A 16856-nucleotide genomic window follows, 5' to 3' on the forward strand; every position below is an offset into this window, starting at 1 on the left:
GATCACTATTGACCACAAAATAGAAAATATTGATTATATCAAATTGAAAAGCTTTTGTACAAACGAAACAAATGCAGACAAGATTAGAAGGGAAACAATAAACTGGGAAAACATTTTTACAGTCAAAGGTTCTGATAAAGGCCTCATTTCCAAAATATATAGAGAATTGACTCTAATTTATAAGAAAGCAAGCCATTCTCCAATTGATAAATGGCCAAAGGATATGAACAGACAATTCTCAGATGAAGAAATTGAAACTATTTATAGCCATATGAAAATATGCTCCAAATCATTATTAATCAGAGAAATGCAAATTAAGACAACTCTAGATACCACTACTCACCTGTCAGATTGGCTAGAGTGACAGGGAAAGATAATGTGGAATGTTGGAGGGGATGTGGGAAAACAGGGACACTGATACATTGTTGGTGGAGTTGTGAGCACATCCAGCCATTCTGGAGAGCAATTTGGAACTATGCTCAAAAAGTTATCAAACTGTGCATACCCTTTGATCCAGCAGTGTTTCTACTGGGCTTATACCTCAAAGAGATACTAAAGAAAGGAAAGGCACCTGTATGTGCCAAAATGTTTGTGGCAGCCCTGTTTGTAGTGGCTAGAAGCTGGAAAATGAAAGGATGTCCATCAATTGGAGAATGGTTGAGTAAATTGTGGTATATAAACGTTATGGAATATTATTGTTCTGTAAGGAATGACCAGCAGGATGAATACAGAGAGGACTGGCGAGACTTACATGAACTGATGCTGAGTGAAATGAGCAGAACCAGGAGATCATTATATACCTCAACAACGATACTGTTTGAGGATACTTTCTGATGGAAGTGGATCTCTTCGATAAAGAGAGCCTTAATTGATCAAAGATGGACAGAAGCAGCTACACCCAGAGAAAGAACACTGGGAAATGAATATAAACTGCTTGCATTTTTGTTTTTCTTCCCGGGTTATTTATACCTTCTGAATCCAATTCTCCGTGTGCAACAAGAAAACTGTTCGGTTCTGCACACATATATTGTATCTAGAATATACTGCAACCCATTCAACATGTAAAGGACTCTTGCCATCTGGGGGAAGGGGTGGAGGGAGGGAGGGGAAAAATCGGAACAGAAATGTGTGCAAGGGATAATGCTGTAAAAAATTACCCTGGCATGCGTTCTATCAATAAAAAGTTATTAAAAAATAAAAAAAAAAAGATATTAAAGAAGGGAAAGGAACCTGTATGTACCAGAATGTTTGTGGCAGCCCTGTTTGTAGTGGCTAGAAGCTGGAAAATGAATGGATGCCTGTCAATTGGAGAATGGTTGAGTAAATTGTGGTATATGAACATTATGGAATATTATTGTTCTGTAAGAAATGACCAGCAGGATGAATACAGAGAGGACTGGCGAGACTTAGATGAACTGATGCTAAGTGAAATGAGCAGAACCAGGAGATCATTATATACCTCAACAACGATACTGTTTGAGGATGTATTCTGATGGAAGTGGATCTCTTTGATAAAGAGAGTTAATTCAGTTTCAATTGATCAAGGATGGACAGAAGCAGCTACACCCAAAGAAGGAACACTGGGAAATGAATATAAACTGATTGCATTTTTGTTTTTCTTCCCGGGTTATTTATACCTTCTGAATCCATTTCTCCCTGTGCAATAAGAAAAGTGTTCAGTTCTGCACACATATATTGTATCTAGGATATACTGTAACCTATTCAACATGTAAAGGACTGCTTGCCATCTGGGGATGGGGGTAGAGGGAGGGAGGAGAAAACTTGGAACAGAAGTGAGTGCAAGGGATAATGTTGTAAAAAATTACCCTGGCATAGGGTTCTGTCAATAAAAAGTTATTAAAAAAACAAAAAACAAAAACAAACAAAAAAAAACAATGTAAAGTTTTTTCATATTCCTGAAGCAAATCTGTGATTTTAACTTCTTAACTGTATTGTTTGGGCAGCTACATAGACTCATTTTCCTGAGTTGAAAGCAGCTTCACTGTACTTATCTCAGTGTTTTCATTAGTAAAATAAGCTGGAGAAGGAAATGGCAGACCTCTCCAAGATTTTTGCCAAGCAAATCCCAAATAGGATCTGTGAAATGACTGAAAATAAAAAATGCATTGTTCAAATTCTGAAAAGTCATATATAAATAAGGTTCTATCTTGACCTGGCCTTTTTGAGAAGAAAGGTCAAACAACGATCTAGATGGGAGCTTCTCTCAAAACACGGCTATTTTCTTTCAGATCCTCAGAACTATCTCAAGATGCTTCTCTCACACAAATGCCCTTTTCCCCATTCTGTCAGATTTTAATTTTGTACAGCTCTTCTTTCTTCCTGAGAGATTACTTGTATATACTGTCTCTGAGATTTGCTTATGGTTTTGATATTTCCTTACTATTCAAGGTACTTTAGAAATAGGATTTTTAGGTTCAAGAATCTTATTATGAAAGTGAGGCTTAATTATTATGATTAATTAAAAATTATACTTTGAAACCAGACAGAGTCTAACAGTTAGGTCTTGTAATGTGATGCCTTATAATGTGATGTAGTATGATTTACATATAGTGACCTTGAAAATAATTTGAAAAAAAATTTTTTTTTTTGTCAGGTATGAAAGATTACAAAAAACGTGTTCCATAGCCCTGGTTGGCAAATATACCAAACTCAGTGACTGCTATGCATCAGTATTTAAAGCCTTAGAACACTCGGCCTTGGCAATTAATCACAAATTGGATTTAATGGTGAGACTTTACCTCTTTTTTCTAGAATTTTTAATTATTAAAATCATTTGAGTCCTTATTGGAATTATATGTAACCTAGTACTTTATGTTCAATTAGTGTTAGGAAAGCTACTGCTTATCCCAAAGAGATTTTAAAAAAAGGAAAGGGATCCGTATGTTGCAAGAATGTTTGTGGCAGCCCTCTTTGTAGTGGCCAGAAACTGGAAACTGAGTGCATGCCCATCAATTGGAGAATGGCTGAATAAATTGTCGTATATGAATATTATGGAATATTATTGTTCTGTGAGAAATGATCAGCAAGATGATTTCAGAAAGGCCTGGAGAGACTTACATGAACTGATGCTGAGTGAAATGAGCAGGACCAAAAAATCATTATATACTTCAACAACAATATTATATGATGATCAATTCTAATGGAGGTGGCCCTCTTCAACAATGAGATGAACCAAATCAGTTCCAATAGAGCAGTAATGAATAGAACCAGCTATACCCAGCAAAAAAACTCTGGGAGATGACTATATAGAATTCCCAATCCCTCTAGTTTTGTCTGCCTGCATTTTTGATTTCCTTCACAGGCTAATTGTATACTATTTCAAAGTCCGATTTTTTTTAATACAGCAAAATAACTGTTTGGACATGTATACATATATTGTGTTTAACTTATACTTCAACGTATTTAACATATATTGATTGGTCAACCTGCCATCTTGGGAAAGAGGTTGGGGGAAGGAAGGGAAAAGTTGGAAGAAAAGGATTTGCAATTGTCAATGCTGAAAAATTACTCATGCATATATCTTGTAAATAAAAAGCTATAATAATAATAAAAAAAAGGAAAGTTACTGCTAATTTATATTTAATCAAACCAAATTAAAGCATGTTTTATAGAATTAAACTCTGCATGTACTTAGGAGTACAAATTTAAAATTTTTTTTCGTTGTAATAGAGCTGATAGTAGATCTTATTTTTTAAAAAAATTTGAATTGATGAAACAAATCATGAGTTTCAAAAGTGCTATTTGCCCCGACTTTGTGAAGTAGATTGTAAATATTATTAATAGTTGTAAACTACTCTTGAAGTTTTTGCATCTATATTAATACAAGGCATTATTGGCTCATATATTGTGACTCTTGTTATTGTTTGTTTATTTTGTTCAAGTTTTTAGAAATAGCATTCCAAATTAAAGGCTTGAAAATAAATTCTCAGAAAAGAATCTGAGCTATAGCTCAATAACTGCTTTTCAAGTGGACATCAGTAAAGCACATCGAGGCTGAAGTTCATTATGAAGAGTATATTAAGAGATCATGAACATAAAAAAATTAGTATAATTATTATCATTTTTATAATGCTTACTATATACCAGGTCCTGTACTAAGCACGTTAGAATTATTTTCTCATTTCCCATATTTTCTCAAGGTATCCCTGGGAGATAGGTGCTATTGTTATCCCCATTTTACAGATGAGAAAACCGAGGCAAACAGATTAATTTGCCCACGGCCACACAACTAGAAAATATTTGAACCAAAGGGAAGATAATGAAAAAGTATAAGCATCCAAGAGACTAGTTGATCTCTGTATTTCACCATCTATGTGCATATTTATATCTATACAATATACATACATGTACACACATGCACAAACATTTGCACATACATGTACACATATAGGAATATACATAGCATATATTCATGTACTCATGTGTACGTGTATTTGTGTAACACTAAATTTGTTCAGGATATACACACATGCATTTATATACATACACATATAAATACATGTGTGTATATATATACACACACACACACACACACACTATATATCAAATGATTGGTGCAGGTAGAATATTTTAACATTTGATCAGACCTCAAGAATGACTCATTTTGAATTTCATTGAGATCAGATTATTTTGCTGCATAAATTTACAGATGTGATACTTTGTATTTTGTTCCTAACAGCAGGTTTTAGGGTTGGATCACTCTCACCATCTATATATATAAGCATACTTTACTGACTAATTTTTATATTTATTGGAAATAACATGATGTGATAGAAAGTCAGAAAATCTGAATTTAATTCTATGACACTAATCAGCTGTGTTTATTGGGCTCCCAGTTTCTTTTTCTGTAGAAAAAGAAGGAATTTGGAATTTGATCTTCTCTAAGGTTCTTGAAACTTTATACTCATCCAAATCACTATTGATCAGAGAAATGCAAATTAAGACAACTCTGAGATATCACTACACACCTGTCAGATTGGCTAAGGTGACAGGAAAAAAATAATGATGAATGTTGGAGGGGATGCGGGAAAACTGGGACACTGATGCATTGTTGGTGGAGTTGTGAACGAATCCAACCATTCTAGAGAGCAATCTGGAATTATACCCAAAAAGTTATCAAACTGTGCTGCATACCCTTTGATCCAGCAGTGTTACTTCTGGGCTTATATCCCCAAAAAATATTAAAGAAGGGAAAGGGACCTGTATGTGCCAAAATGTTTGTGGCAGCCCTGTTTGTAGTGGCTAGAAACTGGAAAATGAATGGATGCCCATCAATTGGAGAATGGCTGGGTAAATTGTGGTATATGAATGTTATGGAATATTATTGTTCTGTAAGAAATGACCAGCAGGATGAATACAAGAGGCTTGGAGAGACTTACATGAACTGATGCTAAGTGAAATGAGCAGAACCAGGAGATCATTATACACTTCGACAACGATACTATATGAGGATGTACTCTGATGGAAGTGGGTTTCTTTGACAAAGAGACCTAACTCAGTTTCAATTGATAAATGATGTACAGAAGCAGCTACACCCAAAGAAAGAACTGGGAAATGAATGTAAACTATTTGCACTTTTGTTTTTCTTCCCAGGTTATTTTTACCTTTTGAATCCAATTCTCCCTGTGCAATAAGAGAACTGTTCAGTTCTGCAAACATATATTGTGTCTAGGATATGCTGCAACATATTTAACATATATAGGACTGCTTGCCATCTAGGGGAAGGGGTGAAGGAAGGGAGGGGAAAAATCGGAACAGAAGCGAGTGCAAGGGATAATGTTGTAAAAAAATTACTCTGGCATGGGTTCTGTCAATAAAAAGTTATTATAAAATAAAAAAAATAATAAAAAAAATTTTATACTCATCCTAATTCTAATTCATGACTTTTCTCTATAAAAATTGAAGCCCATTGAAGCTCATAATCCAACAATGATATAAAGCTTGTGTTTTTGTTAGAGAGTGAAACCTCCAGAAATGGTTGGACTGATATTGGAGATAATCGAGATTTTATTTGATAGAAATCATTGTATCTAAATCTGGTCTTTCAGCTGGAATGTGATACTATTTGCTATGCAGTAATTAAAATGAGAATTTAATCTTTTCTAAATTTATAACCATTTATAAATTTGAAAAGTGAGACTGTGATAGTGTTTATCTTAGGACTTTTATATTCTGGAATCTCATTGTATATCTTGAAAAATTTATGTGCAATTTTTTAGAAATTTTTTGTTGTGTATAGCTAATTTTGATATTTGAAATTCATGTTTTCCAGCCTTTTTTTTTTTTTTAAGTAGAGGATGACTTGATTATGTTGCATATCTTCTGATTTTCCACTCTCCTAATCTTCCATCCTTGACTTAAGCTCCATTCTCTCCCAGTTAGTAGTGCTTCCTTCCATAATTACTTTGTATTGACTTAGATAATAAATTTGATGGTTTTTTGTTTTTTTTTTTTTTTGCCTAGAATGTAAACTTTTTTAGGATAGGGACAGTTTCATTTTTTTCCTTGTATCCTTAATATCAAACATGATGCCTGGCACATAGTAGGTCCTTAATACATGCTTGTTGATTTGCTTCTCAGTATATAGATTCTATTGATCTAGAACAGTCTTCTGAGATTGAAAACCCTGTGAGATTTCATGAAGCCTGGCAGAAGCTGTGCAAGGCAGAGTGAGTACCCATAACACTGAATATGTTTCCAACTTTAGATTTCTTCCTTTTGTAAAATTTTTGTGTGTTTAACAACTTATTTTTTTAAACAATATGCTCAGTAATTCCTATATGAAAACATGGTGGAAATTGACTGGAAGGGAGAAGGGAAGGAATAAGTAATGTGGTGATTTTGAAATTGTATTATAGAATTGTATGTTGAAGTTTTTGACCTGGAAGTAGTATATTTTGTTTCTGTAAGGGTGGTTTATAAAAAATATTTCATATCTCAAGTTAAATTATAAGATGGTTTCATAATATTTATTTTTTCAACATCATTTACCTGAGTCTTTGCTCTTCTGTATGATTATTCATTCTCACATTTTAGTTGGGGGACCATCTAGATAAAATAATTTTAGAGAACTGCATGCAATCTCTAAACACTCCATCTATCAATCCATTGGAACATTGAAATCTTTGATAGCCATTAATCTTCTCAGATGCATTAGTTGATTTCAAGTGTGCACTTGAATTTAATAGCTCATGATACCTTTTTTTGGGGTGAGGGGAGGGCAGGGAATAGTCTTTTTGGAGCAGGGTATGAACCAAGATTTATCTTTTCTTGAATTAAATCCTCTCAGTTATTATGCAATTCAAATACCAAAGGAGAACAAAAAAAGACTAGGAAATAATCATTAGTTACACTAAATGGTACCACATAGTGATTCAAACTCTGTTCATCCTTGGGAAGATTTCAAGAAGAAAAGTTGTGACAGCCTGTTCATAAATAATTGTTGGATTGTTGAATTGCTATCAGATCGTTCACCTATTTCAGGCAAAGTAACTTAGTTCTGAATATATTTCAGTACATGAGTAAAATCGAAATGAAACTATTACTGTAACTCGTAAGTGTTGTTGAACATTACCCAAGAGTGTACTTTTGTTTTTTAAAACCTAATTCATATTTAAAAATCGAGGTCTGTAAAGTGGTGTTTTCTTCTTGATGTTTGATTTGCCATTCTCTAGGAATGGTAGTGGTGGTGGATAATAAAAGGAATGATGAACACTTATCTTGAACATTCTTGTGGCTGTTTACAGTGGGATTCTAGTACCAGGAGGTTTTGGCTATCGGGGCACAGAGGGAAAACTCCGGGCAATTTCTTGGGCAAGAACAAAGAAAATACCTTTTCTGGGTAAGATTCAACTCATATGATTAACAATGCAATGACATAATTTATCTCATTTTTGAGAAGTAGTAGAGTTGGAATTTTACCTTTTTCTGGATTTGATAATACCACAATTAAATTTAGTGATGTAGGGTAGAAAGAACATTCCCATTTACTCTGTTTTAATAAGTGAGGAGAAGTGTTTTTAGCTGATTTTGTAGAAGTATAATATTATAATGGAAAAAGGACTAGACTTGCTGCTTCTGTAACTAAGTCAATCTTTTTTGGACCTTAGTAGTCTCATCTGTAAAATGCAGGTGTTGACCTCTAAAATCCTTTATAGTCCTAAAGTGGCAGTCTTAGTAGAACGAATGTTGTTTAATCAAAATACCATTTGATTTCAGATGAGAATTGTATTCAGTTGCCTACTACACCACTGACAAATTGTATGATCTTAGGCAAGTTCTTTGAAATCTCAATTTTTCCATCTGCAAAAGGCTGTAATGCTTTATTTTCTTCACAGAACTAAGATAAAATTTTTGTGAACTATTAAAGATATAAATATGAAGTTCAAATGTGATACTGGCAAGGTTTCCTTTTCTTGTTTTTGTTTTTTCTTTTCTCCCTACTGGCAGACTCCTTAGATACCCCTACCCTTTGTCTTTCTTCTTCCTTTTCTGAACCCTTTGGTGTTTTCTTTTCTTTTCTTTTTAAATAGTATCTTATTTTCTTAAATACATGCAAAGATAGCTTTCAATATTCCCCTTTGCAAAATCTTATGTTAAAAATTTTTCTCCCACTCTTCCTCCCTTCTTCTTCCCTAAGACAGCAAACAATGAGATAGGTAAAGGTTAAATATGTGCAATTCTTCTAAACATATTTCCATATTTGTCTTGCTGCTCAAGAAAATTCAAAATGAAAGTGAAAAAAAAAAACACAAAAAGAAAAAATCCAGCAAACCAACAAATAACAAGAACAAAAGGTGAAAATACTATCTCGATCCACATTCAGTTTCCCATAGTTCTCTCTCTAGATGTGGATGACATTTTCTATCCCAAGTCTATTAGAACTGCCCTGAATCATCTCATCGTTGAGAAGAGCCATCATAATTGATCATTGTATTATATTGATGTTACAGTGTACAATGATCCCTTGTTTCTGTTCATTTCAGTCAGCATCAGTTCCTTTAAGTCTCTTTAGCCTTCTCTGAAATCATCTTGCTGATCATTTCTTACAGAACAATAATATTCCATAACATTCATATACCATAACTTATTCAGCCATTCTCCAACTGATAGACATCTACTAAGTTTCCGGTTCCTTGCTTTTGGTATTTTCTTAACCACAACTGCTCAATGACTTTAAGCTCCTTTATAGCTTCTTTAAGTGTCTTATTGAAGTTTTTACCAACATTTGACGTCTTCTAGTAAGGTACATCATAAGTAGCCTTGGATTTACAATTTTCAAGTTCATATCTTACCTGATTTTTTTGTTGTTCATTCATATCAGTTATGTTTGACTCTTTGTGAACCCATTTGATCTTTTCATGGCAAAGGTGGTTTGCCATTTCCTTCTCCAGCTCATTTTACAGATGAGAAAACTGAGGCAAACAGATTAAGTAATTTTCCTAGGATCACATAGCTGGTATCTGAGAGTAGATTTAACTCTAGGTCCATCATGATATCCACTGCACCATCTAGCTTTATGATTATAAATAATTCACTTTAATCTCTCTGAGCTTCAGTTTCTTTTTCAGAAAAATGGAAATTTTGAAATATTCACTTCACAGAAGTGTTATGGGGAGGAGTGTTTTGTAATTATTAAAATGCCATGTAAATGCATATTATTGTTATTCTCTTTCTACTCATTCAGATTGTTTACCGGTAAAAACTGACAGTCTAGAATAGCTACATATTCTGAATATTCTAGAATGACCAAGTTTTCTTAGTTGGAGAACCTAGTTGTAGAAGGCAGCTAGGTGTCCAATTAACCTTTTCTTCTTCTTCCCTCCCTTCTTTTCTTCCTCCCTCCCTCCCATCCTCTTTCCTTCATTTTTTTCTTTCTAATACTATGTAGAGAAGTCGTGATTTCTGTTAATAGTGAAAGAATCCAGATTGATGATTTCTTAAGTGACAAACCTTATATATCTATGTCTTCAGTGCTACAATTAGGAAGGAAAGCATGAAAGGAATAAGCTTTACTTTTTATATGCCAGCCCCTAGGCTAAGAACTTACAGGTATCTAGTTGCCTCAGTATAGATCAGGCAAAGACTTTTCAGTACATATATTTGGCATTATTTTCATGGTTTTTCATAGTCAATGATGGCATGTGTTCTTTCTTGTTCTACAGGAATTTGTTTAGGGATGCAGTTGGCAGTGGTGGAATTTGCCAGGAACTGTCTTGGTTGGAAAGGTAAGTCTAGGATCCCCTCAAGGCTTCACTTGAATCAATTATTTCATTAAAAATCTCAAATAAACAAAACCACAAACTCATCTTATTTAAGATTTTTTTATGAGAAATTGGTGGAATAATCTTTCCTTAAATTTTTTTCTTTCTTAATATCTAGATGCAGATTCTACAGAATTTGTACCAAACACCAGCATTCCTGTTGTAAGTGACTTTATTTTTTTGGATTTTGATGATTTTATATCCTTTCTGTTTTCTAAATGTGTAGTGTTTTTCTTATTTTACTGAAATGTAATTTTAATTATGAAAGTATTTTTGCATCCAGACTCATTTTCATGAATTCCATCCTATCAACTTTTTACCAATTTCAGTGTTTAACCTCCTTTTTTTTGCATTAATATTTTATTTTTCCAAATACATATATACTTTAAAACATTTTTTTAAATTTGAGAGCAAATTTATTTATTTATTCTTTATTAAAGCTTTTTATTTTTCAAAGCATATGCATGGACATTCCTTCAACATTATCCCTTACAAAACCTTGTGTTCCAATTTTTCCCCCTTCCCCCATACCCTCCCTTAGATGTCAAGTAGTCCAATATATGTTAAACATGGTAGAAATATACAACATTCGTTTTTGCAATATTTTCTGTTCTAAATTTTTTCTCTGATTTTTACCTTCCTCCTCCTCAAGACAGCAATCTGATAAAGCTTAAAAATATATAATCCTTTTAAACTTATTTCCATATTTGTCATATTGTATAAGAAAAATCAGACCAAAAGGGAAAAAAAAAACCATGAGAAGAAACAAACAAAAGCATTTGAAAATGCTATCCCTCCATCCATATTTAGTTTGCATAATTCTGTCTCTGGATGTGGATGGCATTTTCCATCCCAAGTCTATTGGAATTATCTTAGATCACTTCATTGTTGGCTTTCTTCAACAATAAGGTCATTCAAACCAATTCCATTTGTTAAGTGATGGAGAGAGCTCTGAGACCATATCCAGAGAGGACTGTAGGAATTAAGTATGGTTTACAACATAGCATTTTCACTCTTTTTGTTGTTGTTTGCTTGCATTTTGTTTTGCTTTTCTTTTTTTTTTTTCTGTGTGGTACAATAATTGTGTATGTATACATATATTAGATTTAACATATTCCTACCATGTTAACATATATCAGACTACTTGCCATCTAGGGAAGGGCGTGGGGGAAAGAGGGTTTTGCAAGGGCTAATGTTGAAGAATTGTCCACACATATGTTTTGAAAAATAAAAATCTTTAATAAAATAAAAATAATCCAGCTCTTCATTTCTTATAGAACAATAATATTACATTACATTTGTATCACTTATCATAATTAATTCAGCCATTCACCAATTGATGGTCATCCACTCAAAGAAATTTATGTGTATATTTAAGAGTAAAAGGAGGGATCAAAACAAAGGTGTAAGAAATAGTCTAAGTCCCAACTTCAGTTGGGAAGATAGGGTAACTAGTTGCTGCCATAGTGCACATAGTGCTGAATCTGGAGGCAGGAAGACTCATCTTCATGATTTCAAATCTATTTGTCTCAATTTCTTCATCTGTAAAATGACCAAAGGAAAAAAAGGCAAAACACTTGTATCTTTGCCAAGAAAACCCCAAATGAGCTCATTGAGAATTGGACACAATTGGGGGAAAAAAAGACAACAGCAATATTATTAGTTGGACTGATTCAGGAAGGCTTTGTGGAAGAGAAGACCATCTGATCTCAGCCCTAAAGGGAACTAGTATTGTGAAGGTGTGGGAAAAACTGCTTTCATGAATGCCAGAGAAAGGGAGAAGGCAAAATATGTGATCAGAAGATAACCAGTAGTCCTTTTTGTCTATGGTCCACATGGAAATGGCAAACGGGAGTGATGTGAAATTAAGGACATGGAATTTGAATCTAGAGGAGTTTCAGCCATATTATGGTATGTCTTAACTGCAGATCTAAAGAGTTTGTATTTTATATTAAAGTCAGTGGGTACCTACTAAAATTTTTTGAGCAGGGTAGTCTAGGAAGATTATATTGTACGTGTATGAACAGTGAATTGGAGAGTGACTGTGGTCAGGAAGACAATAATAATAACAATGATAATAGTAACTATTATTACAATCCCAAGGCAGGCAGTGAATATCTGAATCAGGGTAGCCCCTGTCAATGTAAGTGGAGAGAAAAAAGGCAGAATTGACAGATTTGGCAACTTTAGGATATAAAGGATTAGGGAAAACCAGAAAAGTCACTGGGACCAGTTGTTCAATTCTTTTAGTCATGTTTGACTCTTCGTGACTCTATTTTTGGTATATTTCTTTTATATTTTTTTTGGAGTGTGTCATCGTTTCCTTCTCTAGCTCATTCTACAGAGGAAACTGAGACAAACAGGGTTAAGTAACTTGTCCAGGGACACTCAGTAAGTGTTAAAGGCTGTATTTAAATTAGAAAGATAAATCTTCCTGATTCTAAGCCCAGTGCTCTTATCTACCATGCCACCAAAATATCTAATAAAACATGGTATTTTCAAGTTATAGGTATTAGAAGTACTGATATTAATTAGGAATCTGTGATAACTTGTCATTTACATGAGAAATGTTCCTTGATGTGAATTTGGAAGAAGTTGTACCAGGCTAATAGCCGATTGTGTGAGGTTTTTTTTTCCCTCTGAAATAAGATGATTACTGTAAAGTACTTTTCTACTTGCCAGAAGAGGTCACTGTTACCTAGCTGTAGCAACAGCAGGCCTTTAATGACTTTGTCCTTCATACATTTTTCTTCTCAACCAACTTGTTTCAGAGTTCACTAAAACTAGAGCAAATAAAATGCTGAAAATTCTACTGACTTGCAGTCACTAGGATGAATAAAGTTATCCATGTCTTCAATGTTAGAACCATCGTGTTTTAAGTCGGTGATGAGGGGAAGAGGTGAGGCTGCCATGTTAATATTCTGAGTCCAACAAATGGGACCGTTGGTACATAAAGCAACACCTGATAAAAGTATCCCACCCATCAGATTCAAGGCTGTTGATAAAACCTGTTTAATTGACAATAAATGTTCATTGCCTTGACCCATTTGACTCTGTTTTAGGGTTGCTCTTGGGTATTACAGCCTTGAAAAAATCCAGTAGACAAAATACATATCTATAATCTGTCTAGATTCACTTTGATAAAAGGAGTAGGAAAAAGGGAATAGATTTTTTTAGATAAGAATGAAAAGGTTCAGCTTAAAAGCCTCTTTACTTTTCTCATTTACTCAAGAAATGCTTTGAATAACATTTTGTTTCATTGATTAATATTCTCCCTCTCCCCCTTTCTTCCCTACCTTTTTGTGCTTCTCCATCTTTATCTTTTCCCTCTCTCCTCCTCCTTCAGTCTTTCTTTCTCTCTTCTTTTTCCTTCTTTGACCTTTATTTTTCTCTCCCTTTCCCTTCCCCCCTTTCTATCGTCTACTCTCTCTTCCTATCTTTTTTTCCCTTTCTCTCTCTTCCTTTTCTTTTTTCACCTTCTTTCTCTTCATCCTTTTCCCTTCCTCTTCTTTCTCCTCTTTATCAGTTTACTCCAGCAGAACTGCTAGGTTAGGAAAATAAAGGCATCTTGTGCTTCTATAACAAATAAAATTTTCCCTGGTCTTTTTCAAAGTTATTTTCTTCTACTCATTCATACTGTTCATGGCTTGGAAACCGATGTAGCTAGTTTGTACTCTGCCCAGATAAATCAAGTCATTGATAATTATTGTTCGTTTTCTTTCTACTATACCATATATATGTTTTATATCCTCTGGTTAGTAAAAGTATTACCCCTGAAGTCAGAGGATCTGTGTTCAAATTTTATCTCTGATATTACCGATGTGACTTTGGCTAACTAAAATCCTTAGCTTTTCTAAGTCTCATTCTCCTCCTTTGTAAAATGAGAGGGTTGGATAGATGACTGTTAGGATTCCCTCTATATATAAAGATATGATACCATGGTCTTGATCTTAGTCAAATGATTGAATTATTGGTATGCACTCAATACTCTTTTTTTTTTTTTGTTTAGTTGTTAAGAGAGAATTTCACTTTTTGTAACCTTCATTTATTTAAACTGCAGCGTAGTACTGAAAAATCACTTATAGAAGAGAGAACTGATTTTCTAAAAGAGAAAAAGCCTCAGTTTATATTCAAAGCAATGGTATTCTTAAGCAGATACTCTGAGACAGGCTGAGACTGTAGGCTTTGACATGTTTATGTCAGTTTTAGTCATTTATCTTGTTTATCACTTTCTTACCACAGTGCCTTCAAGGTTATATTTAATTTTAAGTCAGACTGATTTGTGAAATATGCACAGATGATCAAGTTAGAGGATGAAGTGAGAGAATAAAAAATAACAGTATAATTAGAGGTAGAAAAGAATATAAAGGTCATCTACTCTTTTACAGAAGAGGGAACTGAAATATACAGATGAAATGACTTGCCTCAATTCATGCAGATAATAAAGTTGAGATGTGAATCCAGGCCTTTTGATACCACATCTGGCTCTCTTCACCTCCTAAACATTGCCTCCTTTGATATTTGATGCTTGTTTTAAGACAAAACTCTATTTTGAGTGTCTTTGTAATTAAAAAAAAAAAGCAGCAGCTACTTGGATGAAATATAGGAAAAAAGAAAAGAATAAAAAAAAGAATAAGAAAAATAATAAGATAGAAAGAGTAAAAGGCTAGTTAATTACAGAATTTGATTAAGTGTACTTATCCATGCCACATTTTTAGCCACTTCAGAGAAACAGTAAAAAAAAGTTGAAGTTTATTATCAAGTAATTTATCCTGAGGCATATATTTTATAACCTTCCTGAGGCATATATTTCATCGCCATTCAGAAAAACCTCATTATTTTAAAGGATGGAACTTAAAACCTTATGGAAGCAGTAGTTGAAATCCTGAGAAGGTCCCAGGACTAAACTTGGGGATATGTATTTGGAAGGTTTGGAAAGGATCAGAGGAGTAAAAATGGTAGTGATGAGGTTTAGATTTTTGGGTTCCCTTTAGTAGGGAACCAAATAATAAGGTCAGGGAACCAAAATGAGATTAGGATTTCTGGGTGGTCAGGGAGTTAAATGATAAGGTCTAGTGGCAGGTTCAGGGTTCAGGAAACCAAATGGAGAGATTTGGCTCCCCTGCACCCCCTTGGCATTCAGTGCAAGGGTAGGGAATTTTGGGGAATCCCCTTTTGGCAGCGCAGAGATTCTCTGTAAAAGAATTTACAGATCCAAAAACCTAGATCGATAAAAGAGGTTTATTAAATAGGGAAGGTTAGAAATCCTGACAGAGTTAGGGAAATAGGTGAGGGTAAAGAGAGGATAATACTGGAAAAGAATAGTATTCTAGCATTACTCTATTCCCAGAGTACTCTGTGTCTGTCCCAGCATGCTCCTCTCCAATCTAATTCAGCTGAACTCTCTTAACTGGGCCTCTGTTTTCTTCTTATATATCAGACAGTGGGATTATGGGTTTTCTCCCATAGTGCTCTCTGGCCCTAAGAGCTTCAAGGAAGGTGTGATTTGGGATATCTCATACTAAACCCTGAAATCTCCCAAACATGTGAACTTCCATGAGTAAAGGTGTGAACACAAGCATAATTAGTTCTACTTAGTACCTTGTTTCAGGTTCTAGCCCCAAACATCTCCTTGTAAGATCAGATCAAGGATACTGAACCATGCTAAATTAGATAATTATTGTCTCTATCAACTCTAATGACTTAACAATTTGTAAAGATTCCAGCAAGTAGGTACTTAACAAATGTATATTAAAGACTAGAGCACTGCTAGAGATGAGGGCTGGATATGTAGATCTGGAAGTCCTTTGTTTCCCCAGGGCTTAGCATAGTCTCCTGGCACATAGTAGGTATCTAACAAATGTTTATTAACAGAATAGAGCACGGTTGGAGATGAGGCCTAGATATGTAGATCTGGAAGTCTTTTGTATAGGGGAATCTTAGGTGAATCCATGGCAGCTGAAGATGCATTGAGAAAGTATATATAAGGACCAGAGAAAGCCCTGTAGTATTCTCATATGTAAGGGGTGGAGCATGCATGTTGATTCTATAAAAGAGAGAAAACTTTCATTTGGACAAATAGAGAAGAAAATCACAACAAAGTAATGTTGTGAAAACCTGGAAAGGATAAGGTATGCAGAAGGAGGTTGCTATTTTCTTGTCTTGCAATTCTATTGCCTTTGGACTTTAAATGGAGAGAGCTTAAATAATTCTGTTGGTAAATATGTGCTTTAAGGACATGAGATTCTTTGTACTAATTAGACTTTTTAAAAAAAATTTTTCTAATTAGACTTTGAAAAGATAATCAATTGGGTTCTTATGTTAGTTTAGTCACTTCTTGGTTTTCATTTTTATTTTGTTAATATGAAATATTATTCTCTTGAATTTTCTCTTTGAGCTTAGCACCTTCATTTCTTTAATTAGAAACTCTGCATAAGAGCACTCAGTGCCATAATGAATTATAGTTTTTAATTTATAGAGTCTGATTATTTCTTGCATACTGGATCTGTTATATTCTTCATCAGAATATCTTATATCTTGACATTCACTTTTAGCATGTTTATTTCATCAGTT

The 16856-nt window shown here is 34.1% G+C and overlaps 1 protein-coding gene across 7 annotated transcripts in view; it reads left to right on the forward strand.

The window, feature by feature from the left end:
- Nucleotides 1-16856, forward strand: part of CTPS2 (CTP synthase 2) — a 148406-nt gene that overhangs the window by 54554 nt on the left and 76996 nt on the right. For all 7 annotated transcript variants that reach the window (XM_051984446.1, XM_051984449.1, XM_051984443.1 and 4 more), the window contains exons 9-13: nt 2615-2747; nt 6601-6689; nt 7767-7861; nt 10185-10247; nt 10402-10445. In XM_051984446.1, coding sequence (XP_051840406.1) covers nt 2615-2747; nt 6601-6689; nt 7767-7861; nt 10185-10247; nt 10402-10445 — 424 coding nt within the window. The remainder of the gene's footprint in view (nt 1-2614; nt 2748-6600; nt 6690-7766; nt 7862-10184; nt 10248-10401; nt 10446-16856) is intronic.

Source organism: Antechinus flavipes, chromosome 3 (genome assembly GCF_016432865.1).
Source record: "Antechinus flavipes isolate AdamAnt ecotype Samford, QLD, Australia chromosome 3, AdamAnt_v2, whole genome shotgun sequence".
NCBI lineage: Eukaryota > Metazoa > Chordata > Mammalia > Dasyuromorphia > Dasyuridae > Antechinus > Antechinus flavipes.